We start from the raw sequence: 27,181 nt of genomic DNA on the forward strand, positions 1-27,181 counted from the left end.
TCCACTCGACCAGCCGCAGCCGGCCAGAGAATCCCACAAAGCAGGCTGAGATGATCCCGTGGTCCCCAACCTCGGCTGGCTCCCAGATGCAGCAGGATACTGTCATGCCTGTCTCCCCCCATCACAGAAGTGACAAGTCAGCCCACAAGATCAACGCCTGCCCTTCCAGGGCTCAGAAAGACTCATGTGCCACTCTTCCTCCAGGGTGGCGTGTGGAGGATGCCTTTGGAGGGTCACCCCAGCCCTGGGACCTGGGGGTCCCCTGGCAGCCTGTGTGCTCAGTCGTGTCTGACTCTTTATGACCCCATGGACTGTAACAGCCCGCCAGGCTCCTCTGTCCATGGGATTTCCCAGGCAAGAATGCTGGAGTGGGTTGCCATTTCCTCCTCCAGAGGATCTTCCCAACCCAGGGGTCAAACCTGCATCTCCTTCTTGGCAGGCAGATTCTTTACCCTTGAGCCCCCCGGGAAGCCCTCTGGCAGAGGGACTCGGTAATCCAGAAAGGGTGGTGGGCCAGGGATGAGGGGAAGCTGGCTCTCAGGGAAGGGACTTTGAATAAGCAACAGCCCTGTGAAGCTCAGCAGATTGAAAATTCATCCTTTGTTTTTCTGTGGCCCAGAAGCTGCTCTTCCACCCTCCACGGGCCAAGGCTGGGGGTGGGTGGGGGGTTGTTTCTGGGTCAGCTGTGAAGAATGCTGCGTTATCAGCTCTGTGTTTGCTGTGGCACCAAGAGAAGCAGCAGGCCAGATAACACAGCACAATGGATAATGCACAGAGCATTTCCGTTTAGCTCTGGAATGTGTATTTACACTCTGAGCAGGCGCAGAGTTCCCAGAGCCCCGCCTCCCCCTTCCTGCAGCGCAGACATCCTGCTCCGCCCAGCACCACTCCCCAGCCTGGCCCTGTCGCTGGCATCTCTGGCCTGGCACCACTCCCCAGCCTGGCCCTGTCGCTGGCATCTCTGGCCTGGAGAGGCGGCAGGTGGTGATAGCGCCTGGTGTTTGTGTGACCTTTCCCGAGCTTGCACAGCCCTTCTGCAGACATGACCTCATTTTGAGTCCCATGAAGCAGGCGGGAAAGGCACGCGCATTCTATGGAAAGTCACAAAATGTGCACAGTTTCTGCCATTTGCCAGATGTTCTAAAGGCGCTCCATGTATGGTCGCTCGTGTAAGCCAGAAAGATGGCCCTTGTTGCCGCTGTCAGTGAGGCATTCAAGCTGAGGTTCAAGACCAGGTAAGTTAACTATCCAAGGTCATGCAGCCAGAAGGGGACAGAACTCAAACTTGAACCCAGGTCTGTTCAACAACACATCCAATGCATTTCCCAGGGAGCCATCTCGCCTCCTACCAGCCTAGTGTAGTCTAGCGCACACCTAGGGTCTGGAACCCTCCCCCAGTCCTCTTTCTCAGCTCTGGGACACCTCTCCATGATGGCCAAGCAGGTGAGCGTTTGGGGATAACTAGAAAAGACTTCAGTGACTATGCTCTTCTTCCTCCCCGCAGCGGGTGACTGGCTGCATCCTCTCCAACGTCAACACACCCTCCATGACACCTGTGATCGGACAGCCCCGAAATGAGACCTCCCAACCCATCTACCAGAACAACAACGCTCCCAGCAAGCCCACTGCAGGTAGGGAAACGCTGGCGTAGAGCAGAGGCTCTCGAACTTCAGAATCGCCCGGAGTTCTTGTTAAAACCCAGATCACTAAGCATTGTCCCAGAACTTGATTCAGTAGGTCTGGGAGAAGGAAGAGAATTTGCATTTTTAAAAAGTCGATGGTCCAGGAACCATGCTTTGAGAACCCATAAGAAACAGCATCAGAGAGAAATAGTCACAGTGATAGAGACAGATTCAGGGACAGAGAGAGACAGGAGTTGATGGTATGTGTTTTAACATAAATATGACTGCCTTAACTGGGAATTAAAGGTACCAAAGGGAACGTTTTCCTCTGCCTTTTCTAAGGAGGTTGCGCATTCTGCCAAGGTCACACGGTGGGAAGTAGCAGGGACAGAAGTCAAACCCGGGCAGTCTGCGGCCAGCCCGTAACGCCAGCCCCCCAGCCAGCTTCAGTCATCCCTTCAAGGGCCCCCAGCACTTACCCAACACTTAGTAGTGTCTGCTTGCACAGTGCTCCGTGCATTACACAGATTCTCATTTAATGCAGTAATTCTGTGACATAGATATTATATTCCCACTTACAAAAAGAAAACAGCTCCAGAGAAGGTAAGTGATTTGCCAAAGGTTACACAGCTCATAGGTCTTTCCCGCGTGGTTCATCAGCAAAGAATGCGCCTGCAACTCTGGAGCTGCAGGAGACTCAGGTTCGATACCTGGGTCAGGAAGATCCCCTGGAGTGGGGCATGGCCACCCACTCTAGTATTCTTGCCTGGAGAATCCCATGGACAGAGGAGCCTGGTGGGATACAGTCCGTGGAGTTGCAAGAGCCGGACATGACTGAGTGACTGAAATGAACTGAACTGAACTGATGCATAATAAAAATGGAAGAAAATAAATAATAGATGACGACTTTAGTGGCAGTTACCTCTAGCCGTAGAATTATGGATACTTCTTTTCCTTTTAATATGTATTCTTCTTCTATATTTTCCAATTTTTCAACACTGTCATAAACACCACCAGAAAATAGATTCCGGTCTAGGGCTCAGAATGCTTATTCCTTGGACTGGAAATGAGAAGCAGAAATGGGGCCGTCACCTTTCTGTTCTTTCTCTCCAGCCTCCTTCTGCCTCCATGACCCAGTCCCCACCCCTCCACGCAGTCCTGTGTTTCCAGGGCCCCAAGGCGGTGCTGATGAGAGTGTGAGTTATGAGTGGTCCTCCCTGTCTGTCCCTGTCTGTCTTGCTCTCTCCCGTAGCCAAGATCCTGGGAAAGGTGGGAGAAAGCCTGAGCCGGATCTGCTGTGTCCGCCCGCCAGTGGAGCGTTTCACCTTTGTGGGTAAGGGAGCAGCCCCCCTCTTTTTCTATCCCTCCTCCCTCTTTCATGCAGCAGACACTCCTAGCACCTGCTGTGGCCTGAAGCACTTATAGCGCAATGATTGAGAGAGAATGGAAGATGTCACCGGGCCTGCAGAGCCCATCTGTGACGGGAGCCCAGGAATGCGGCCATCCTGGCCTGAGGCTCCCGGAGATCTCCCGCACTCACCGTCCTTCTCTGGGCTGTGCTGGTGCCTCCCTCCATGGAAAGTAGACACCCACCTGAGAGTTCTCAGGGGCCCAGCGGCCCCTCTCAGGTCTTCCCGGCTCTGCCCATGTCAGTACTTCTGCTGAGAGGCTAAGAACATACACGTCCTTTTCTTAATTTTCTCCATTTTTTTGGAGGAAAAAAATGGATCACTCAGCATGGATGAGAATACCCACCTTTGGGTCTCTTTTTCCTACAAACCCAAATTTGACTCTGCAGGAGAGCGGTCTAGCCCTCATTCTTTTGACTCTGGGGCTGACTACTGCCATTTCTCAGGTTTCCAACTTCCAACCTTGAACCAACAGAGATGGTCGAGGAGGAAGGGAGGCAGGGGGCCAGAGTGTCATCTCTGTGGTGCTGTGCATACCGTGGGCCCCATGCGGGGCACCCCTTCAGCACCCACGGCAAAGCCTCTGTCTCTTTCACATCTTCCTGGGGCTTTGCCTTCTGCCATATGAAAAATCTCAGCCTGCTCAGCTTTGCTTGTTCTCTGAACCAGGTAGCCCTGAACAAGAGAGGGCCACCTCCTTGTGACTCTGCCAACTGCCTCCCTAGGTTTGAGGATGCTGCTCTTGTGGCCAGCCTCCTCCCACTCCAATACAAAAGGAAACAGAAGGCGCTCGGCGTGAGTGCGTGTGTGTCCATCACTGGCTACCCAGCCAGGTGGTCTAGTTCTGAATTCCCAGAACAGTGAATCCTGCCCTGGAGCCTGAGGAAGTGTTCCCTCTCCATTACAAGATGGACCATGCTCTCCACTTATGATACTCAGATGTCCCTACTCGCACCCACCCATCCCAGCCCGTGTTCTCCCTCTGAGAAGCCCCTTGGGCAGATTGAGAGTCAGGTACCAGGAAGCTGGTTCCCTGATTCTGCATTTCCTCTTGCCTCCCTAGATGAGAATGCCAACCTGGGCACGGTGATGCGGTACGAGGAGATCGGTGAGTGGGGCTGAAAAAGCGGGAATGTTCAGGGCCTCCTGCCTCCAAACAGGCACAGTGGGGGACGAGGGAGGCTTGCAACCCCTGGGGGGTGTTTGCAGCAGGGTCTGCTCTTGGAAGGGTAATTAATTGCTCTCAAGCTAAGAGCATGTTCTTAGTTATCTCACCTGTACCATCTCCCACCTGGACTCCGGCAGGATCCCTGGAGGTAGGATGGGGTCCGTGGGCAGTTTCCCCTTCAGAGCTTCTTCATCTCATTCAAAAGATACGGAAGTTCAGTTCATTGCCAGCCAGAGATTCTTCTCTTGCCCGCAACACCGTGCCCACAGAAGATCCCCTACCTTCCTCAGTGGAGGGATCCAGTGCTTGGAGCCATGTCTGCGATCTCCCCCACAGCCTTGGGTGGACACTAAGGCCCTGACTGTGTGAAGGCAGTAAAGGCCCCAGGCTAGAGCAGGTGGAGGGGGTTGCACGGAGCTGTCAGGATGGGAAGGCGCTGACTCCCCTAGAAATGAGATGAGTCCTGAGCAGCCCTAGGAAACAAGCCGGGAAGCACATTTTCTCAAGGTTCCAGAGTAGCTTAGAGACAGAACTGTCTGAAGCCGGAAAAGCACAGACGGACGAGAATGGAGCTCGAGCTGCTGCAGGTCCCAGGTGACAAGGAGGGTCAGTGACAGCTGGAAGTCCCCAAAGGACTCAGCATCAATGAGAATATCCATCTTTGAGTCTCTCCTACAAATCCAAATTCAACTCTGCAGGAGAGCTGAAGATCCAGCCCTCGTTCTTTTGACTCTGGGGCTGACTAATGCCATTTTGGAGAAGGAAACAGCAAACCACTCCAGTACTCTTGCCTGGAGAATCCCATGGACAGAGGAGCCTGGTGGGCTACAATCCATGGGTTTGCAAAGAGTCGGACACAACTGAGCGACTAACACATACACACTGCCGTTTCTCAGGTTTCCAATTTCCAACCTTGAACCAATAGGGATGGTTGAGGAGGAAGGGAGGCAGGGGGCCAGGGTGTCATCTCCATGGTGCTAGGATCGGGGGCAGCTGGGTGTCCAGCGGGCATGCTCAGTCTTCAACTTCCAGCTGCAAAGATACTCCAGGCCCCCTCCTAGGGATGAAGGGGCAGGGCGGCACTGGGTTCTCCCAGGAGGCCTAGCAGATGTGACATCATTTCTAGGAGCTTCTCTGGGTCTTGTCCTCTGATCCCCGGTAGTGATGCACCTGAGTTGACTCATACTGACCTCCTAGAACCATTTGAAAATTTTCAGAAATTTTACCAGTTGGTTGTTAAACTCAGTCAAAAAAATTAAATTATACTAAGTAGCAGTTAAATGGGCTTCCTGGGTAGCTCATCTGGTAAAGAAACCGCCTGCAATGCAGGAGACCCCCTCAATTCCTGGGTCGGGTAGTTCCCCTGGAGAAGAGATAGGCTACCCACTCCAGTATTCTTGGGCTTCCCTGATGGCTCAGACAGTAAAGAATCTACCTGCAATGCAGGAGACCTGGGTTCTATCCCTGGGTTGAGAAGATCCCCTGGAGGAGGGCATGGCAACCCATTTCAGTATTCTTACCTGGAGAATCTCCACAGACAGAGGAACCTGGCCGGCTGCAGTCCATGGGGTCCCAAAGAATCGGATATGACTGAGTGGCTAAGCACAGCAGTTAAATACTTTGTATTAAAAACAGAGGTAATAAGTACTCGAAACTCCTTGATTCTTTAAGTTTTAATAGTTTTTATTTACCAGCACATGGCTGTCTGAAGGCCGCAGGAAAGAGTACTTCCGGATGCTCCCCCAAACCAGCAGGAGCATTCACCCCCAGGTTCCACAGCCACAAACACCCAAAAGCCTTGTACTCCCCATGCCTGGCGGTTCCATACCTGGCCAGTGACTATCGTCTCGGGGACAAAGTCTTCTTGACCAGCCGCGCTCAGAGCAGTCTTCAACCTTTCAACTGTATTCCAGTGTGTACTTTCCTCCCATACCTTGTTCCGGGAAGAATGTATTGTGAGCCAGCTTCACCTGGGACCTCGTTCACCTCCCCGGCACCCAGGGTCCGTGTATCAGGTTGCAGCCTGGGGAGTGCCCCCTTGGACAGAGAGGGAATGCAGTGGGTGTTGGCATGGCCATGCTTCTAGCATTCCTTGTGAAGCTTGGCCCCATCTGACCCCCTCTCTCAGAGAAAGGAAAGCTGAGTGGCCACAGTTGTGTGGATGGATTCGTGGCCTGGCGTGGTACAGGTGGCTGCTGCCTCGGTGTGTGATGGGAGCTGGAAAGGGCCTCGGGGCCTGCGGCTTCACAGAAGCAGGATTGCTGAGAGGAGAGTGTGACCGAGGAGGGCTGACTCTGGCTCCCTGGATCCTGAACTGGGGAAGGAAGTGGGGCCCAGAGGAGCAGCCTGGCCCCCAGACCACTGCCCTGTGAGGCCCTTTGGCTCACACCTCCTCTTTCTGAAATCCCCTTGCACGCTTCACGAGAAGGAAAAAGCCATTTCTCCTAGCTCAGTTAGCATCTATGGTGCCATTTCCACTTTTTTAACCAGGCCTGTCTCAGACTTGCAGGCTGAGAACGTGAGCCTTCATCTCCTAGGGTAAACCGGAGAATCCACTGCTGCCCTCCAGCGGCCACACATGGGATTCCCAAGCCCTGCTGGGGCCTCTGCTGCTGCTCTGCTGCTGCTGCTAAGTCGTTTCAGTCGTGTCCCACTCCGTGCGACCCCATAGACGGCAGCCCACCAGGCTCCCCCATCCCTGGGATTCTCCAGGCAAGAACACTGGAGTGGGTTGCCATTTCCTTCTCCAATGCAGGAAAGTGAAAAGTGAAAGTGAAGTCGCTCAGTCGTGTCCAACTCTTACCGACCCCATGTACTGCAGCTTACCAGGCTCCTCTGTCCATGGGGTTTTCCAGGCAAGAGTACTGGAGTGGGGTGCCATTGCCTTCTCTGGCTGGGGCCTCTGGTCTGTGACAAATCCATCCGTTCCAGTGCTGCAAGCAAAGGTGGAAACCCCCCGCTTTAACTTGCTGTGCTTTGGCTTTAAAAATAATCCCACGTTATACTCGAGTGAGAAAGTGAGTCTCTGGATAGGGAATTGAAAAGAGATTCATTTCCGTGGCCGCAGAGCAGGGCTTCTCAACCACACCGCCGTTGTCATAGGAAACAGGCGTAACCCTGAGGTGTGGGGGCTGGCTGTGTGCCCTGTGGACTTTTGAGCCGCGTTCCTGCCTTCCCAGCACTAGGTGCCGGTAGCACACCTCTCTCTCCAGCCTTGACGACAAAAAAACGTCTCCTGACCGTGCCAAATTCTGGAGGCAGAATCGCCCCCAGTTGAGAACCACTGATGTAGAAAAAGCTGAGGGCCAGCATGTCTCCTGGACATGGCCTCCAAACCGAAGTTTTAGGCCCACAGTTATAGAGCTGTAGCCTTTCAACAGATCTGACCTGGAACTCTGGGCGGCTCCGAGCAGGGGACAGGGGACATCAGGAACCCCAGAGTCAGCCCGGTCTGGCTCCTCTCAGCCATCCCGAGGCTGGAGGCGGACCATGACCAGGGCCTCCATGCTGCAAGAGCCGAGGCCACAGTCACCATCTGGCACTGCCATCCCGGGGTACCCAGAAGGCCTCTGTGGCCAGCCTCTCTGTCGTTCGCTCATTCAACACATCCTGAGCACCTACTGTGCGCAGGTCACTCTGCTAGGCCCTGGGTATATAAAGTTCTATTAAGGTCCCTGGATGTAAACAGAACATTAGATGACAGTGTGACAGGGGAGGGGGAGGTGGGAGGCTGCAGGAATATTTAGGCGTTAAGACTCCGGTGCTGCAGGGGACTCCCTGAGGGTGAGCTGTGCCGACCTGGGACTGTAAGATGCTGACCCTGTCAGCCCAGCAGTCTCCCACTGAGCCTGCACCCAGGGCGCGCTCACCACCTGAAAGTCCTCCGCAGTTCCCTGAGCTAGCTACGGGGTCTGAGGAGGGCAGAGCTGCCGGCCCTCAGCCTCTGTGGCCAGGGTGGCAGCGGTCTCTGGAGGCTCAGAGGAGGGCTGTGTCACTGGTTCCGACAGGATGCCCACAGTCACAGCCCCCTGATGATAGCCTGGTGGCTCCGACCGTAAAGAATCCTGCAATGAGGGAGACCTGGGTTTGATACCTGGGTTGGGAAAGATTCCCTGGAGCAGAGCATGGCCATCCACTCCAGTATTCTTGCCTGGAGAATCCCATGGACAGAGGAGTCTGGTGGGCTACAGTCCATGGGGTCGCAAACAGTCGGACACGGCTGAGCAGTTAAGCACAGCACCTGATGAAAGAGCCTGGGGAAAGTACCCGGGAACCAACACATGACCTGAATCTCATCCCAGGTGGAGGTCTCTCCCCACGTGGTTCTGAGAATCCCAGGATTCTTTTTCACCCCCGTTGCTCAGTTTTCATGCCTGAGTCAGTTTGCTGCCTGTTTTAAGCGACAGTGGCCTCGCTGGGATAATTCAGACTGGGCTTAACAAGGGAAGAAAAACTAGTGATAAGCTGGAAACGTGCCTGGGAGTTGGAAAGGTGGGGGCAGGCTCGCTTCTCAAGCCGTTTGCTGAGGACAGTGGCCACGTACAGGGAAGACGTCTGATGAGCTGAGCCAGCTGGTGAATTGAGGGTGCACTCCATGTCCCCTGCCCCCATCACGTCACGCTTGTGATGGAAGACAAACCCCAGAGGATGCCCAGCAGCAGAGAAGCCACATTCCATGGGCACTTTGGTTTGACATAGAGCAAAAAAGAGAGCCTCTTAGACCTCACACAAGGCGTGTAGCTGCCTTAGACTGTGGGTGACCAGACATCCTGGTTTAGCATGAAACCCACCCTGGAAATCTTTCAGTCCCAGCAAACCAGGACAGTTACTCTCTGTCTGCTCCATTCCGCAGGAGAGAGGTTCCTCCTGCAGGGAATGAGAGTGGTCTGTAAATGAGCCTGGGGGAGGGCTGAGCAGAGGATTCCGGGCAGCACACAGCGTGCTGCCTGCTGGAACTGGGCTCTGGAGCCCCAGGGATGGGACGCTTCTGTGCTGGTCAGAGGAAGAAGGCTGATATTTGAATGCTTCCCTCTCCCTTTGCTAACTTTGTCCCCCCTCCTCAGAGCTGCGGATCTTGCTGCTGTGTGGCAGTGACCTTCTGGAGTCCTTCTGCATCCCAGGACTGTGGAACGAGGCAGATGTGAGTAGCAGGGTTATGGCCTGCGCACAGCTGGTATGGGGCAGGATGGGGAGGCGCACTCGACTCTGACCCCTGGTCTTCCCTCCCCACCTAGCCTCCCTCCCCAGCTTGAGTCTCCCATCTCCCTTGAGCTCCCAGGAGGGCAATCGTTCACATAATGATGGGAAAAAATTCTCACTACCCCCAAGCTTTATCTCCTCCTGTATTTTTACACTCACTCCCCCTCATGCTTGCTCCTGGAAAGCCCCTGGGAAAAAAGCAATCTGAGTCATAGAATACCTTCGCCAAACAGCACTTGGAGTATGTGTGCTGGTGGGGAGAGGTGGGGGAGAGAGGTCTTTTTAAAAAAGAAAAAGCCTTTGCCCTTTTGAAATTATTATGTGCTTTGTTTTCCTTTGATTCTTTTTGAAGAGGTGGTAAATACCACCCTAGAATTTCCTTAACAAGAGAAAAAGGGTCAAGAGGGGAGAAGTTAATGATAAAAGGTCAGTAGGATCCTTCTGGCAATTGACTTGGGATTTAGGGAACCAGGAATTGAAACCTATACCCTTTAGAAGCTCAGTGGACAAGTTGTTACCAAATCTGGCTGAGATGGTCTTAAACTAGCTAATTCATAAGTTCCTCACCCTTTAGACATACATTCATTTTTGTTATTTCATGAATTCATTCATCTGTTAGTCAGACCTAATGCTAGCTCCCAAGCCCATGGCCCTTTGAAAGTGGGTTTCTCATGGCAGATATTCTAGACTTAGTACATTTTTTGTATTACTTACTGTGTGACCCCATGCAAATCACTCAACTCCTTTGAGCCTTGGTTGTTTTTTTAAACCTAAAGAATGTTATCTGTAGCATTCTGAGATTTAAAATCTCAGAATGCTACAGATAAAAAGCAATATACAATACAGTCTCTGCCCGGAAGTATTAGGTGGCGAGATGTCAGCTTGTGAAATTTTCTCATGTACATATATGTCTCTGAAGAGAAAGAGAAAAGAGACAACCTTCAGGGTGAAACTCAAGATCTCAGTTCTACTTCAGCACAGCTTGTGACAAGATATATTACAAGTATCAGTTTTTCCCATCTCAGAAATGGCCATCGTAATAGTACCTTCATAGGGTTTGGGAGGAATTAAATGAGATCGTCCATGTAAAGTGCCCAGCCTAGCACCTGATACACAGTGACATACAACTGTTAATAAGTGAATCTACCTAAAAGACACATCGATAAACAGAGACGTTCAAGGTGAAGGGCATAAATGCTAACACGCTGTGTGATAACCAAGCAGGGAGGGAGAGTTTCAGGGGAAACGAATTATACTGTGTAAGCCCTTTCCTTTCCACGCCTGAACAATTTCTTGCAGGTGAAATTTTAAACCTCTTTTCAATTCTGGATTAAGTGGCTTAATTAACTTTTACTTTCCTCTCTACTTCGCAAGCTGCTTTGAAGGGAAAAAGTAATGTGGGCGAAGTTCTGTACAAGATTTCAGCAAAGCTCTTTCAAGAATCCGGGCAAATCCAGGCAGTAGCCGGAGGCCCCTTCCCACGGGGAGGCCCTGGCAGCCAGGGAGGGGATTTACAGGGATAAAGTGACAGGGCAGCAGCCTGAAGGGCCAGCACGTGAGCAGGACGTCTCAAGGGCCTCCTTGCTGCATGTGACTTGTAATGTGGGCCTCTCAAGGGCAGACACGAGCTTTCTGGAGCCTGAAACGGACACAACTGGGGGCCCCTGAAACACAGCCAGCCTCTCTGCGCTGACAGCAGAGCCTCTAGCTTCTCTCCGAAACGGCTGCTCCTGACCTTGTCAGGTCCAGCTTGTAGTGACCAGGGAAAAGAGCCCCAGGTCATTCCTCTTCCGGGTGGTCTCTAATGCTCAAGTGGGACCAACCGGAAGAGGAATGCGTTGGTTAAAAGAGAAAAGTTGAGAAACCGAAAGCTGTTGATGTACTGGGGCTGTGGCAGTGGAGGCAGACTTGACACCCATTTATTCAATCATCTTCCCACCTGACCGTCACCCTGGGGATCAGAGCACCCAGCCTGGCTACTCCCAGAGGTGCAGCAGATCCAGACCAAGCGGGGACCCCACGTCTGTGCAGCTGAAGGGGCTGAGAATGCCCGTCCACAGCACGGGCAGAAGGGCGATTGGGTGAAGCAGCCCCTCAGGGTTCACTCCAGAGGATTTTCTAGAGCCTGGAGTGCCAACCTCCCCACCCTCGAGCGCCCACGAAGACTCTGTGGAATCCTTAGAATCATGCCATCTGAGGTAGAGGAAAAAAAAAAAACAGAAAAATCATGGAGTTGTTTCCTTACATAATGAGTGTGACTCTCAGGCCACAACAGAGGTGTGCCAGAAATATCACATGTAATTTATTCATACCAAATGAAAATTCAACTCCAAATCACTACCCCCAGGGATGATGGGAAATAGGTCTCAGTCATTGCTGACGAGCAGAACCTGAGAGGCTCTCATGGGCTCCGAACACGAGCATCTCTTCTTCGGGGTTGCCACACACATCTTCCCTCTCAGGACCTGGAGGTGGGTGGCCCTGCCTTCTGTGCCCACCTGGAGAATAGGATTCCTGACTGAGTCTGGAAGCCCCGTGCTGGACCCCACCCACCTATGATCCTGCCCCTGTCTTCTTCTGAGGCTCTGCCCTTAGGGCAGCGGGTGGGCTTCACAGATCTCTGGCTTCTTTCTAGTGTGGAAGGAGCAGGGGGCAGTGGGACCTCTTCTTTCTCCTCTGAAGATAGCGCCCCTATTGTCTCTTCCCTCCTCAGGACCTCAAGGAACATCTCGTCAGTGTGTTTAAAGCCAGTGGCTTCAAAACGTTCTGCTTTCTGCCCTGCAAATTCCTTTCATAAAGGCTCTGGTTCTCCGCTAGAAATAGGGTGGGGACTGGACAAAAGTGGACACAGGGAGCATGAAACTAGCTAGCCACTCAGTGATTTATCCCACTGTCCTTACTGGGGGAAGGTTGGAGCTTACGGTCTAGGAAAGAAAGGTCCTTCTTTCAAGACTGGTCCAGGGTGAACTCTGGTGATTCTAATAGGAAGTTATGATCTCAGGTGGCCTCAGCCGGCGGTGGCTTCAAGCAGGGTTTCGGTTCCTGGCCAGAGACTGAGGCCGGGTCTCAGAGATGAGAGCACCAAATCCTAGCTGCTAGATCAGTGGTCCGAGACAAGACCCTGGCCCTTCAACTCTGCAGAAAAGAATTCCCACAAAGACAGCAAGTAGTGTAACAAGCGAAGTGTTTATTAGGAGGAGAACACAGTACGTGTGGATAGACACATGGGCGGACTCAGAGAGCCGCGCCCTCGTGATAGTTTGAATCACCTTTATGAGACATTTCTTCCAGGTTTCCTTTGGCCAGTCATTTCAATCTGTCTGGTTCTGGGTGTGTATTTGGTATATATCTCAGGAGCCTCCCATGTCTATGCACATCTCTCAGCCAAGATGGATTTCACCCAAGAGGCCTGTGGGTAGTTGGCGTCACTCCACTTTTGACCTCTTAAGGAGATTTCTAGTCGGGAGGGTTTCCTTGACTTCGAGAATGAGAAATGTGTAGTCTCTTATCTCTTATCCAGGCAGGGCTCAGCCTCCTCTCTTGATTGTACTGCTACTGATGTTTCAGAGTTTCTGTCCACAGGGAATGAATTCCAGTTGCTCTCCCTGGTGGGTGGTGGTGGGGTGGGGGCATGCTCCATTTACCTCCTGCCTCTGTTCTACCCTCCGGAGTTTGCCTGGAAGCAGCTGGTTTTAGGGATCTCTGTTCCTAACTATGAGATTACCTGGGATGAGGTATGTGAGACCCACTTCTGCCCCCAGTTTCATTCATTTAGTGAACCCTTTATCAGAACACACTTTTCTTTACACGGTGTCCCGAGTGATACTCGATGGCCACAGATCTGTGCTCAGTGACCATGAGCCTGAAGCTCTGAATCTGCCAGTGACGGGACAGAAAGGTGGGGAAGAGAGCCAGGTTTCTTGGAAAAGTCCTTATGTCCTTGCTCTCCATTCCAGCTTCCCATGTCATCTCCAGAATCCTCAGGAAAAAACCAGGGGAGAAGCCACTAGTTCAAACAGGTCTGTGGGGAACATAGGAGCCTCTCCACCCTTCTATAAAGAACGCTCACCAGAGGCCATGGAGCAGCAATGTCCCCACCCAGTCAGAAGCAGCTGGGACAGTCTGTTCCACAACAGGGCTGCCAAGGTCTCTCTCGGCACAATCACAGACTCTCCAATTGAGTCAGTCTTGCTCATTCTTTTGCTTTGGATTCCTGAACCTATGTTCTCCATCCAGAAATGTAATTACACAACCACTCACCCCCAGCCCAAGCACATCCCTTGGGCATTTCCCAATAGACACAAAGATCCATTAGCCCTTAGTGAATTCTGACCTTCTCTGACCAGTGACACACCCCTTCTCCTTACATTCCATGGAGAGAAAATGCCATACATATTCATCACATTTCTCTCCATGGAACACAGAAGAGTTGCTTCTGCATGGTCTAGCACTTGGCATTTTCATTCTTGATTCGCAAGAGAAAGCAAGATCCAGTTTCCTGGACCCACTTTTGGAGATGGTGACCCAGTCCCCACCAGTACATCCCATTCCCAAGCTTTTAATTAGGATAATCTCCCCCAGGAGACTTGATCTTTGCTGTGCTGCATCCTGACGCTGGGCTTTCCTGGTAGCTCAGGTGGTAAAGAATCCACCTGCAATGCAGGAGACCCAGGTTTGATCCTTGGATCAGGAAGAGCCCCTGGAGAAAGGAATGGCTACCCACTTTAGTATTCTTGCCTGGAGAATCCCATGGACAGAGGAGCCTGGTGGGCTGCAGACAACAAAGTCACAGAGTTGGACATGACTGAGCGACTAAGCACACAGCAGGCACACATCCTGACACCAGCAGGGAAGCAGGTATCCGGGCCTGGACCAGGGCCTGTGAGAAGGCAAGGCCAAAGCCGAAAGGGTCAAGTCATGACAGATTTGTGAGACAGGAAACTCGTATCCTCCTCCCCTCCCTCAAACAAACCCATCGTCTAGTGATCTTATGCGGCCAGCTGCTTTTTCCATTATAGTATAATGGAAGGCAATCTGGCAAATTAATTCTGATTCAGGCATTCTTTCCTTCCATCAATCTTTCAGCTAATACTGAGTGCCCAGTATGAATGTAAGTACTTTATTTGTCCTGGCAGCACTTGCTAAAAATATCTTACAGTTTTTATTCTGTTAGTTCATTATAGTACATGAAATGAAACATACAGAAAGTTTGAAAGAGTTCTTGAACTAAGTAAGCAGTCAATAAATGTGGGCTGTTATTTATTCATTGGTTTTAAAATATTTATTGAGTACCTGTCATGTCCCAGACACTGTTCTAGGGCTGAAGGAACAAAGAGAACAGAATACGTCAAGTTTCCGACCATGTGCACTTTGCCTTCTATGGGGGAGACAGACAATAAACACTCTTCTTGTTTCTCATGGCTTATCTCAGTTAACCCCCCGAGCCCTCCTGAAAGTGGAGTCCATTTATGGGTATGGACACCAGGACTCACTTGGACTGGACTTGTGCGAGCGTGCATGCGCGTGTGCATGCTCAGTGGTGTCCAACTCTTTGCAACCCCATGGACTGCAGTCCACCAGTTTCCTCTGTCCATGGGATTTCCCAGGCAAGAATACTGGAGTTGGTTGCCATTTCTTCCTCCAAGGGATCTTCCCGATCCCAGGGATCAAACCCTCATTTCCTGCATTGGCAGGCAGATTCCTTACCACTGTACCATCTGGGAAACCAGACTTGTCCAAGACCACTTAGCTATTAACAGCAGAGCAGGACTTTGCATATGTTCAGTTCCCTAGTGCAGGTAAGACAGACAAGTGGGAAGAATGGCATGTAGTTCATAGTAGCCCAGCTTCCCTGGTGGCTCAGACAGTAAAGCGTCAGCCTACAATGCAGGAGACCCGGGTTTGATCCCTGGGTTGGGATGATCCTCTGGAGAAGGAAATGGCAACCCACTCCAGTACTCTTGCCTGGAAAATCCCATGGACAGAGGAGCCTGGTAGGCTGTAGTCCATGGGGTCGCAAAAAGTCAGACATGACTGAGTGACTTCACTTTCACTTTCTTTCAGCAGCTTGAGCTGGGCTTTGAATGATGGGCAGGATTGGATTTAAGTGAGTGCAAAGAGAAGGGCTTTGGGGGTTGAAAGAAGGCTGTCAAAGATCCAGTGGTAGGAATAAGACCTTTTGGGGAGATGATTCTTGTTGGCTGAAACAGAAGGTTTATCTTGGTCTTTGCCTGGGAGGCTTCTGACTTTTCAGCAAGCAGACAAAATCATTTCAGTTTAATGATTACATGTATTTGCCACTTGAAAATGGTATTTGCATTTCAAATGAGCAAGGGTCAATATTTAACTCAAAGGAATGAACACCTGGAGGTGGAACATCAGGCACCAGAGATGGGCTAATGAGGAAGTTTTAATTTTTTTCTTTTTCTTTCTTTTTGTACTTCTCAGTCCAGCATTCCATAGGCTGGCTGGCTCTAATTGGCTGTGTTCTACATTTTTCCAGCCAACCAGGCATGGGCTAACTGCTTCCTACATCCACCAGCTATGGGAAAACAACCAAAGAAAATAAACAGAGGAAGAGCCTGGGGCACTGGCCACTCCAGAAGAAATCCCAGGGCTCCAGGACAAATGGAGCAAAGACAAACATTTGGCTTTTCAGGCTCAGATGGTTTTTATCAGACAGTCCCGCCCCAGCCAGGAAGCCCGATGGACACTTCCACCCCGGGGATTAGGCCCCCACACTGATAAGCCTGTTGCCGCGTTTCCAGCCCAGGGAAAGGCAGCTTACCCCCTACCCTGGGAAATAGGGTTCTCGTGTGAAAGGCGCTGTTGCTTTGGTTTTCAGGCTTTTGACTTGAGGCTGGAATCCCTTGCCTTCCCACACCCCCAAGCAGATTGGAAATGGGTGTGGGGTTCCTCTGGGAAATCCCCTGGAAGGGTCATTCATTTATTTGCACTAAGGAAGCCATCCTGAAAATGCATTCCCGCAGTAGCGTCTGCTCAGCCCTCCCTCCAGAGAGAAGCCGGGTGCAGACCATGGGTGGAGGATTCTTGCCTGAATGGGAGGAGCATGTTTCAGACGCCCCTCACCTACTGCGTGGCTTCTGCTGGATGGTCTCCCATCTGGTTTAACCTCCTCAGAAGTACACAAAATTACATACCGTAGGGGGCGATGTGGAGTAATGAACTGAGGACATGGCTCACCGTAAGCCTGGAGAAAAAAATGAAGATAGATTATATTTTCAAACCAAAAAATTTCAAGTCACTAAACTGCGAGTCTTAAAATGGATCTAGAACTTATTTACAAAACAGAAACAGACCCACAGACTTGGAGAACGAGCTTATGGTTGCCCGGAGTGAGGTGAAGGGAGGAGTGGAAGGATGGAGAGAAGGGACAGTGAGGGAGTTCGGGATAGATATGTACACGCTGCTATATTTAAAACAGATAAACAACAAGGACCTGCTGGAACACATGGAACTCTGCCCAATGTCATGTGGCAGCCTGGACGGCAGGGGGACTTGGAGGGGAATGGACCCATGTTTATGTATGGCTGATCCCTTCGCGGTTCACCTATAAACTACCACAACATTGTTAATTGTCTATACCCCAATACAACGTAAATTTTTTTTAAATGAATCTAAATTAGGCATGATGTGGTTAAAAAAAAAAAAAGAGAGCCTGTAAAGCAGACAAGAGTGGATTCAAATTCACTCACTAGCTGTGCAGCTTGGACTAGTTACTATATCTCACTGAGTCTTGGTTTCCCTGTCTATAAAGCGGGAACTGAAGCACATATCTCAGAAAATGGTTGTTGTAAGGATTAAATGCATTAATAAATAAATCTCCTTGCACTATGCCTGGTGCATATAGGTACCCTGATAAATGCTGCTTCCCCTTCCTGCTGGTAGTCCCTTGCTCATCCCTGAATATTCTCATCTGGAGAACAAGTACAAGTGAGCTCAAGAGATTCAGATCCTCTCCCTTGAGAATGAAGAACTGTTTGGGGAGATGGTCAGGATTTCAAACTCTGATCTCAGAATGATTCCACAGAGGGTCTTAGCAGTTAGACTTGCCTGGGCAGGTCAATGTAAATTGGATTCTGCTGCTAAAGGAAGTCAAACCCTCTATTTAAAATCCTCTAATGGTTTCTCTTTGCATTTGGAATGAAATCCCATCTTTATCATGATCTGGTTCTTCTGTACTTGCCCTACCTCTCTGTGCTCCAGTTACACTTGATTCCCTTGTTTGAATAGTTTTTCCCACCTCAGGGACTTTGCACTAGCTGTGGCCTCACAGGGAATGTTCTTTTCCCAGGTATTTCTATGCCTGGCTCCTTCTTGCCATTTAGGTTTGGGCTTCAAGGTCATTTTGTTTTATATTCAACATTGTACTTAGCTCCACTTGATGTTTTCTTATTTACATATTTATTTGTTTATGACCTCTCCTGACTGTAGGTGAGTTCTGTGGGCACACTAAACGTGTCCATCTTATTGGTCAACACCGAGACAGTGTCCAGTTCACCACATACACTCAACAGAAGTTTTGAATGAAAGAATGTAAGAGCACCTGGAAACAGCTTGGTTGGAGGAGTTCAGCCCCCACAGTAGGACGCGGCCCAGACTTTTGTCAGTTACCCGGAAGACAATTAGCCACTACAAGATTTTAATAGTGGTACCACTTACTGGTAACCCACCTTATCTTTCAGAGCGATACGGGTGAAATCATTCATCATTTGTTTAATGTCTCCCACTAGATAGTCATTGAGCCAAGAGATGAAGCCATATCTGTCATGCTCAGCCCTGGGGTGCTGGGAAGCTCCCAACTAAGACCACAGGGCATCTTCCCGGCCAGGTATCAGTGGAACCCAGTAAGGCAGGTCTGGAAATTCTGCCTCCTGAGGGAAGATGGTAATTCCACATTCCTTCCAAGAGATCTGCTGCCCAGTTGCCCGGAGTGTTCTCCCTCCCAAGGCCAAGCTGCTTCCTGCCCCAACATGTGTCACATCCTTTCCTTAGATTCCCCACGTGGAAGGGAAGCAGAGTCTGCCCCCTCCCACTTCCTCTCCCCAGCCCTACCCCTGCTGCCCCCAGGGACCCTTTGCCCCGGAAGACTAAAAGATATGATCAAAGCTGAGCCTGTGAGCAGGAAGTTGAAGCAGGATGAATGGCACAGACCCCCACCTCTGAGACAGAACACAGGCCAGAGCTACCCTGAGAGACCACTGTCTGCTGCAGGCGGGGGAGAAGACTGTACCCCGATCCTGCTCACCGCGGTGTGGCAGAATGAGGTCACAGCAGTCACGTCAGGAGAGGGACTTGCCAATCAGAATGCCTCTGCCCACCCACCTCCCCTCCCCCAGGCAAGACCAAGACCAGCAGAGACATCTCCGTGAAGACATAGGAGGTGTTGGGCCACTCGAGCTGGAACAGACGCTCCATCCCAGGGCTCCATGGGCAGGGAGAGCTTGAGAAACTCTGTTTCCTAGGGTCAGATGTCTGCCCTCATCGCTCTAGGGCATAGGGGTGGGGGGATGTCCTCATTTTTGCTGGAGTTCCCAGAGTGCCCATCCCACAGCTATCTCATTTTGACTTCATCCTACACCAAGCCAGGGTATTAGCAGCTTAGGCAGTTGCCTATATTGTTTTGTAAATTTGTGTTTATTTATTTATTTTTGGTTGCACTGGGTCTTCATTGCTGCGCAAGGGCTTTTTCTAGTTGTGGCGAGCGGCGGCTGCTCTCAGCCGAGGTGCGTGGGGCTTCTCATTGCAGTGGCTTCTCTTGTTGGGGAGCACTGGCTGTAGGGCAAGTGAGGTTCAGTAGTTTCAGCAGGCAGGCTTCAGTAGCTGTGGTACACGGGCTTAGCCGTCCTGAGGCAGGCGGAATCCTCCTGCACTAGGGATCAAACCCATGTCCCCTACATTGGCAGGTGGCTTCCCATCCACTGTGCTGTGCTGAGTCACTCTGTTGTGTCCAACTCTGTGACCCCATGGACTGTAGCCAAGCTCCTCTGTCCATGGGCTTTTCCAGGCAAGAATACTGGAGTGGGTTGCCATTTTCTTCTCCTGACTCAGGAATCGAACCCAGGTCTCCTGCATTGCAGGCAGATTCTTTACCATCTGAGCCACCAGGGAAGCCCAAGAGTACTGGAGTGAGTCGCCTATCCCTTCTCCAGGGGATCTTTCCGACCCAGGAATTGAACTGGGGTCTCCTGCATTGCAGGTGGATTCTTTACCAGCTGAGCTACCAGGGAAGCCCTCCCATCCCCTGCACCACCAGGGAAGTCTCTACTGTTAAAAGCAACAATAATCCCAAAGTGGGTGGACCTCAGGAGGATTAGGGAGCTTTGTAAAGACAGAGAGATTGTAGACACGTTGTATCAAAATCCCTGGGCCTGTTATTGTTTGTAAAGCTCCCCCAGGGGATTCCACTGACCAATCAGATGAAGTTTGGGAAAGTTCAGAAGTAAAATTACCCATGCTTTTCATGGAGACCTGCAAGTCTCTAGAGTCACTTCCTGGAGTCTCTTAGAGTTCCCATTAGGTACACTGGGGCTGCTTTCCACATCCTAAAGTGGGAGAGTATATCAGCTAACTAGTCCTCTTCCTCAACAGTATATATTGAGCATGTATGATCCTCTTCACCCGGGAACATGGCAATGAATGAAACACAAAATTCCCTACCTTCATGAAGGTTACCTTCATAGCGGAGAGAGAAAGAGGCAAAAGTAAGGTTAAACAAAGAAAATATACAAGGTGTTAGATAGAGACACATGCAATGAGGAAATGAAGAAGAGTTAGGACATGGGGACTGAGAGGGTGTGGGGAGGGTGAGGGTCTCTATGCAAAGGGTTGGAGGTTGAAATAGCGTGGCCAGTGGAAGTCTCTGTGAGAAGGCGGTATTTAAGTGAAGGGTTTTGAGCCAAGGAACCACATAATTTGACTGATATTTCACATTATCGGTCTGGCTGTTGGGAATAGACTGGAAAAAGGCAAGAGAAAAACAGACCAGAGCAATCCAAGTGGGAGCTGATGGAGATGGACAATTTCTGTGGCTGCAAACTTGGTGGCTTAAAACTACACACATTTATTTTCTTTCATTTCTGGAAGCCAGAAGTCTGAAATGGGTTTCACTGGGCCAGAGCTAAGTCGTAGTCAAGAGCTGAAGTCCCTCCTCAGGCCCTCAGGGAGAATCTGTTTCCTTTCCTTTTCCAACTTCTTGAGCTGCACTTGTTGCACGCCATGGCCCCTTCTTTCATCTTCAAGGCCAACAGTGTAGCATCTTCTCTGCTCCATCTTCATATCACCTTCTCTCTCTTGAGTTAAATCTCCCTCTCCTTCTTCTTGTAAGGACCCTCGTTATTACATAAGGGCCCACCTAGATCATCCAGGACAATTTCAAGACCCTTAGTTTAATCACATCTTGTAACATTCAGAGATTCCAGAGATTAGGACCTGGGTGTTTGGGGGGCCCATTATTTAACCCACCAGAAGAGGCTTGAAGGTAGAAGTGATGGAAATGATGAGGAATGAGCAGGTTCTTGGATTTCTTTTGAAGACCAAGTCAACTGAGTTGCTTTATGGACTAAATGTGGGATGTGAGAGAAAGAGAGGAATCAAGGAGAATACCAAGATTTTGGCCTGAGCAGTTGTAGAAAGAGTTTCCATTTACTGAAATGAGAAAGGAATAGCATTTTGGTGTGTGTGTGGGATGGCAGTGGAGGGGACTGACTGATGTCAGAGTGTTCAGGGGCTTGTGGAATATTACTCTTGAGACACCTCATCCAAGTGGGCCTGTTGAAGAGCCACTGGATATATGAGTCTGAAGTTCAGGAGAGAAGTCTATGCTGGAGATATCAATTTGAGAGCCTTCTGTATGTCTTTAAAACTTTGAAATGGAATGAAATCATTAAAAGTACAAGCGTAGATAGAAAAGAGGTCCAAGGACTGAGCCTGGGGACTCCAGTCATTCGAGATCAAGGAGATAAGAAGGAACAGCACAGGGACTTCCCTGGTGGTGCAGCAGTTAAGACTCCACATATCCAGTGCACAGGGTGCGGGTCTGATTAGGGAAATAAGATCCCACATGATGAGCAGCTGGAAGAAAAAAAAAAAAAGAAGGAACAGTACAGGGAGAAACTCCAAAAGACCAACCAGTGAGGTAGGAGGACACAGGAGAGGGTGGATCCTGGAGGCCACATGAAGACAGGGGTAGGGATGAGGGTGGGGGTGGGCAGGGCAGCCAAGCCTCTGGAGGGAGATGGGCACCCATGGGATGAGGGCAACCTCGCCAGCTCTAGCACCCGGCACCTCCTATCACCCCAAAACACACACCCACGTACACCTTCCAGCATGAAAATCAAGCCTGTGACCTCCAGTCTGGCCAAAGGAGCAGAAAAGGTCTGCAGTCTGGTCTAGACATCTGCAGAGATGCTCCTGGGATGTGGTAAAGCTGTGTGTCTTGTCTGGTAGACCTGTCTCCTCCGCCACATCTGTTCCCAGGGGGTACATCTGTCACCTGTTTCTGGAAAAGGAAACCATCGCAATCAGCGAGGCCTCCATCTGCCTGCCACCACTGAGCAGCCTGTGTGGTTACTGATTAGGTGCTCAGGTCATCAATTTCTGAGTAGAAAGCAGCAGCTGCACTAACGTCACCCAGAGGGCCGTCCCCATGAGGCCTGACTGCCATTCTGAGCCGTTGTTTTCATGCTTTAAACTAGAAGGCTTACCTTTTTTTAGGTTTTTAAATTTTTATTTATTTATCTTAGGCTGTGGTGAGTCTTCATTGTTGTGTGTGGGCTCTTCTCAGTTGCGACAAGCTGGGGTCCACTCTCTAGTCGCGGTATGTGGGTTTCTCATTGTGGTGGCTTCTCCCATTGCAGAACACGGGCTCTAGGGCATGCAGGCTTCAGCAGTTGTGGCACTTGGCTTAGCTGCTCCTCGGCATGTGGGATCTTCCCACACCAGGGATCGAACCGGTGTCCCCTGCATTGGCAGGTGGATCCTTAACCACCATCCCTGGACCACCAGGGAAATTCCTGGAATGCTCACTTTAAATAGACCACTATTTCATACATCACACATGAAACATCCATCAGATTCTCAGAATCAAACTGAATTCAGATCCTATGTTATACAATTGGCACCAAATATCTCAAGACACCTGCATAGCAAGGCAGTTGAGGAATCTCCATGTATACCAGCCAGATGGATTCTCTTCTCCAACTTTTCCCTCCCATCCCCTTCTCTTTCCATCCCTTCTCTTTTCTCTTTCTCTACGGTAATAATTCCCCTGGAGTTTTTTTTTTTTTTTTTTCCCCTGGAGTTTTAATACAGTACTTAGATCACTGCTGGTTCTTAAACTTGGTTACATATTAAAATTAAAATCTAGGGAGTAAAAAAAAAAATACTAATCCTTGGGCCCCATTCCCAGAGATTCTGATTTAATTGATCTTGGGTATGAGCTGGGCTTTGAGGATTTTTTTAAGCTCCTCACGTGATTCTGATGTTCAGCCAAATTTACGAGCCAGTGTCTTCGATTACCTTCTAAGTAGTGGTGCAATATTCTAAACGTTATGGCAGGAGGCACTGGAACCACCTCCACTCCCTGCCCTGCCCCTCCCTAACATTCCTGGTTCATAGGACAAAGACTTGGGGCTAGTTTACCTCATCTGAATACCACCAATAGAGGCAGCATGTTGTGTAATGTTCTGTATCTTCCAAACGGCATGATCCAATGGGGGTTCAGACATGGTACATCCACAAATTCCCTCCTGGGGCGCCTTCAGTCAATCTTTAATTGCAGCTCTAGCTCCAGCTATAAGCAAAGGGAGAAGTAGGGTGAAGGTGGCTGCAAATAGCCAAGGGCACACTCGTGCACACCGTGCGGGCACGCACATGCACAACCAGTGAATCAGGCTTGGAAGGGGAATTCTGCTGATACGGAAATCCTCTAAAAACCTCAGCAACAAAATTCCGTACAGCAATTATCCTTCAATTAAAAAATTAATAAATTTTTAAAAAAAGAAACCCTCTATAGGGAAGAAGTAGCCATAATGCTCTATAATGTCTGTTTTTGTGGCACTTGGCTGAAGAATTACAAGGAAAAACCTGGTTTCTTTGCCCCAAAGCAGGTCTTGCCCAATAAGCTGCATGCTTAGAAGAAGCCTGCCTCTCCCCACTTCTCCCTCCATCTGGGATCCTTAATTGGCAAGATCTAGACAGTAATATGCCCAGACTAGATCCAAGTCTATTAAATGCTACAATTTGCAGGCTCTTTGAAAATAAGAATTGGCACAACTTTCCAGAAAGCAGCTTGGTAATATGTCTCAAGAGCTTGAAATATGTCCAGTTCATATCCCTTCATCCAATTATTCTACTTCCTATCCTAAGGAAATAATCAAGAGATGTGGTAAAAGACTTATGTATACAGATCTTCAACAAATGCTTATTATAACTGCAAAAATCAGAAGTGACTCTATATTTTCTATAATACAAATTTGTCTTAGTATGTCATGGTATATGACGGTATAGTCAGGCAATGAAACACACAGACTGGAGAAAACACACTTTAAAATATTTTTAACTATGTGAGAGAATGCTCACAATACAATGCTAAATGAAAAATATATATAGTATTTAATAAAATGATTAATTTTGCAGTTCAGTCCAGTTGTGGACATACACCCATAGAGAAGAGAACCCTGGATAGAAATACTAAGATGTTAATTTAACAATGATTAACTGGATTGTGTGGTTGTGATTTTTTTTTTCTTTTTCTCACTTTCCCAAGTTTCTATTGTATCTATAATTGGGGGGTTAATTTTTAAATGAAAAGGTGTCATTTCTCATGATGGCAGCAGGCTTCTATCAGAGGCTGATTTCAGAAGTGACCCCACAGTAATCCTCCCCTGTCACTGCTTGTGTACACACTGGAGCTTTCCAAGCCCTTCCCCACTTGTCACCACCCTGAATCCCACAGCAGTTTTGACATAGGTGAGCTCAGAGAGCCTTCCAGCCCCTCTCAGTAAACCAACCAGGGGCTTGGGTCTGGTTGCTGAGCAACAGGATCTGTGTCACCCAGGAGGATATTACCAGGTAAGGACCATGTTTTATGCTGCCCTTCAACACTATGAGCTCAACGGGAGCCTCAGGAATTGAAGAGATCTTGCCCAGACATGCAGGAGTGCATTATTAATTCAGTCTCTAGGTATTTATTAAGTGTGCCAGGTGAAGTTCCCACTCATTCCACGAGCACAGTTTCAGGTTGTTACTTGAAGGAGCTGACTGGTGGGGCTGAGAAGGCAGGTTTGGGACTAAAGCTTAGGGTTCCAACAGGAGGTAGCTCCACCTTGCTGGTTGCTTGGTAGGGGTTTGGAGTCAAGGTCTCACCAAAGGCTACTTCCTCTCTTTCTCTCCCCTCCTTTGGTTTCTTCAGATGGAGGTGATCGTTGGGGACTTTGGGATCGTGGTGGTCCCCCGGGACGCAGCCGACACAGACCGAATCATGAACCACTCTTCAATACTCCGCAAATACAAAGTGAGTCCTCCAGCTCCCTGCTGGTGTAGTAATGTGATATGGCCCTTCTCTGAGAAGCCTGGGGGCTGGAGGCATGAGGACACAAAAGGAGTTTAGTGTGAGGGACTGGCAACCTACTCTCTCTGCTCTGTCCGCAGAATAACATCATGGTGGTGAAGGATGACATCAACCATCCCATGTCTGTGGTCAGCTCAACCAAGAGCAGGTACGTTTGACAAAAGACCAGAGAGACCTTGGTCAAACTGGCTTTCAGGTTCCCATACAGCTCTCCTCAGTCCAGGCTGACTGTTAGGTTGGCCAACACTGGCTACCCCAATATGTAGCCTTCTTTTTAGACCTCATTTATTTGTTGCTAGTCCTTGATTTTTAAAAGGGGGACAGGCTGTTAGTTTTAGGTGACTTGAGGGGGGAAGAAGTTATTTTTAGTTTGGACTCTAGTTTTAGGTAAGGAAGGTCTCCTGGAGAAGGGAATGGCAACCCACTCTGGTACTCTTGCCTCGAGAGTTCCATGGACAGAGGAGCCTGATAGGCTATATAGCCCATGGGGTCGCAGAGTCGGACGTGACTGAGCGACTAACACTTCCACTTCCACTCTGAGGTACCCACAGATTTAGTAAGGGTTTAGGTTAACTGCCATAACAAAAAACCCTAAATAGTTAGAATTTTAAATGAGAAATGTTATTCAGTGTCAAAAGAGATTGAATCTCTGTTCTCTTCAGCATGAAGCCTCCCTCTCTGAGTCCACGGCTGCTGCAATGACTTCTCTCCTCAGCCAGTGGGGAAGGGCAAAGAGCTTTGTCCTTTAGAAGACGACCCAAAGTTTCACCCGTCACTTCCCGTTCATCCCACTGGCTAAGCATCAGTCACGTGGCCATGCCTAGCCTCCAGACAGGCTGGGAGTAGACTTTGAGGCTTGGCAGCCATATGTCCAGCTAAAACTTGGGAGGGTCTATTACTCAGGATAAGAAAGAGAGACTGGATACTAGGGACCAGTTAACAGTTTCCACCATAAACTTCAAGTGGAAATATCCAATGGAAGGATAAGACATGTGGAATACAGAGGTCTAGAACTATAATAAAACTGAAAGCCATGAGCACCTAAGTGTAAATTAAAGTTTAAGGGTATGGCTGAGTTCACAGGGAGAGTCAGTAAGAGCAAAGAAGGCTATGGGAATATTTAAAACATATTAACATTTATTTAAAGGAAGGCTGAGGGGTCAATTAGAAGTTTGGGATTAATATATACACACTACTATATATTAATATGTACACACTACTATATATGAAATAGATAACCAATAAAGGCCTACTGTATAGCACAGGGAACTCTACTCAATATTTTGTAAGAATCTACAAAGGAAAAGAACCTGAAAAAGAATTATAGCTATAAATGTGTGACTGAATCACTTACTGTACACCTGAAGCTAACACAACATTGTGAATCAACTATACTCCAATTTAAAAAGTAATAAAAAAATAAATAGAAGAAGACTAAGGAGCAGTCAGAAACCACCAGCATTGGTGGCCCTGGAACAAAAGCAGCAGAGGGTACAGAGGGAGAGAACACTGTCATTTGTCATCTGTGTCATATGTTTCAAAGAAATCAAGTGAGCCCAAGGTTTTAAAAGGTCCACTGGACTTCTTCCCTGGAAGGTGATTATGCAGGCCTTTGAAACGGTAGCATCAACTATGAGGTGAGAGCAGAAGTGGCAGTGGCCAGCGAGGGAAGAGGGGAAGATTGTGGGTCCAACCATGGCTGTATAATAAAATTACTGTGAAAACTTAAATGGCAACACAAATTTCAGTGTCCCATTCATTCCCACTGAATCAGAATTTCGGGGGGTTGGGTCTCTGGGGAGCTGCTTTCTGGGTGATTCTCGTGAAATTGGGATTGGCATTTGGAAACCACGGATGTAAACCACTTTTTCAAGAAGCCTCCCATAAACTGTGTGGGGAGGCACTTGGGGACCTAGTTTGCTGGAAGGTCAGGACACTGTGTGCATTGCAAAGGCCCTGAGCCAGCCTTCGGGGAGATCTCACAGCGCAAGGCACAGATGCATTTTAGAATCAAGGTGTCCAGAGGAGTGTGTGAATTCTTACAAATGGCTCCTTGGGGCCTGACATTCCCAAGACCACCATGTGCATAGAGAATGGGAAGCAGCCAGGCCAAGACTGGAGCAAAACTGTGCTGAAACTGAAGTGCATGAAGAGAGTCCTGTACGTGGTAGTGCTTCCCTTCACCAGGGCT

The 27,181-nt window shown here is 49.4% G+C and overlaps 1 protein-coding gene across 4 annotated transcripts in view; it reads left to right on the top strand.

Moving 5' to 3' along the window:
* Window positions 1–27,181, top strand: part of NMNAT2 (nicotinamide nucleotide adenylyltransferase 2) — a 215,554-nt gene that overhangs the window by 183,616 nt on the left and 4,757 nt on the right. For 3 of the 4 annotated variants that reach the window (XM_070384824.1, XM_070384825.1, XM_070384827.1), the window contains 6 exons: window positions 1,505–1,631; window positions 2,875–2,955; window positions 4,095–4,139; window positions 9,263–9,339; window positions 24,832–24,933; window positions 25,071–25,138. In XM_070384824.1, coding sequence (XP_070240925.1) covers window positions 1,505–1,631; window positions 2,875–2,955; window positions 4,095–4,139; window positions 9,263–9,339; window positions 24,832–24,933; window positions 25,071–25,138 — 500 coding nt within the window. Of the gene's footprint in view, window positions 1–1,504; window positions 1,632–2,874; window positions 2,956–4,094; window positions 4,140–9,262; window positions 9,340–24,831; window positions 24,934–25,070; window positions 25,139–25,652; window positions 26,837–27,181 lie in introns of those variants that run through there. The other variant, XM_070384826.1, reaches the window with a different exon arrangement.

The sequence above is a fragment of the Bos mutus genome, chromosome 16 (assembly GCF_027580195.1).
Source record: "Bos mutus isolate GX-2022 chromosome 16, NWIPB_WYAK_1.1, whole genome shotgun sequence".
Lineage (NCBI taxonomy): Eukaryota > Metazoa > Chordata > Mammalia > Artiodactyla > Bovidae > Bos > Bos mutus.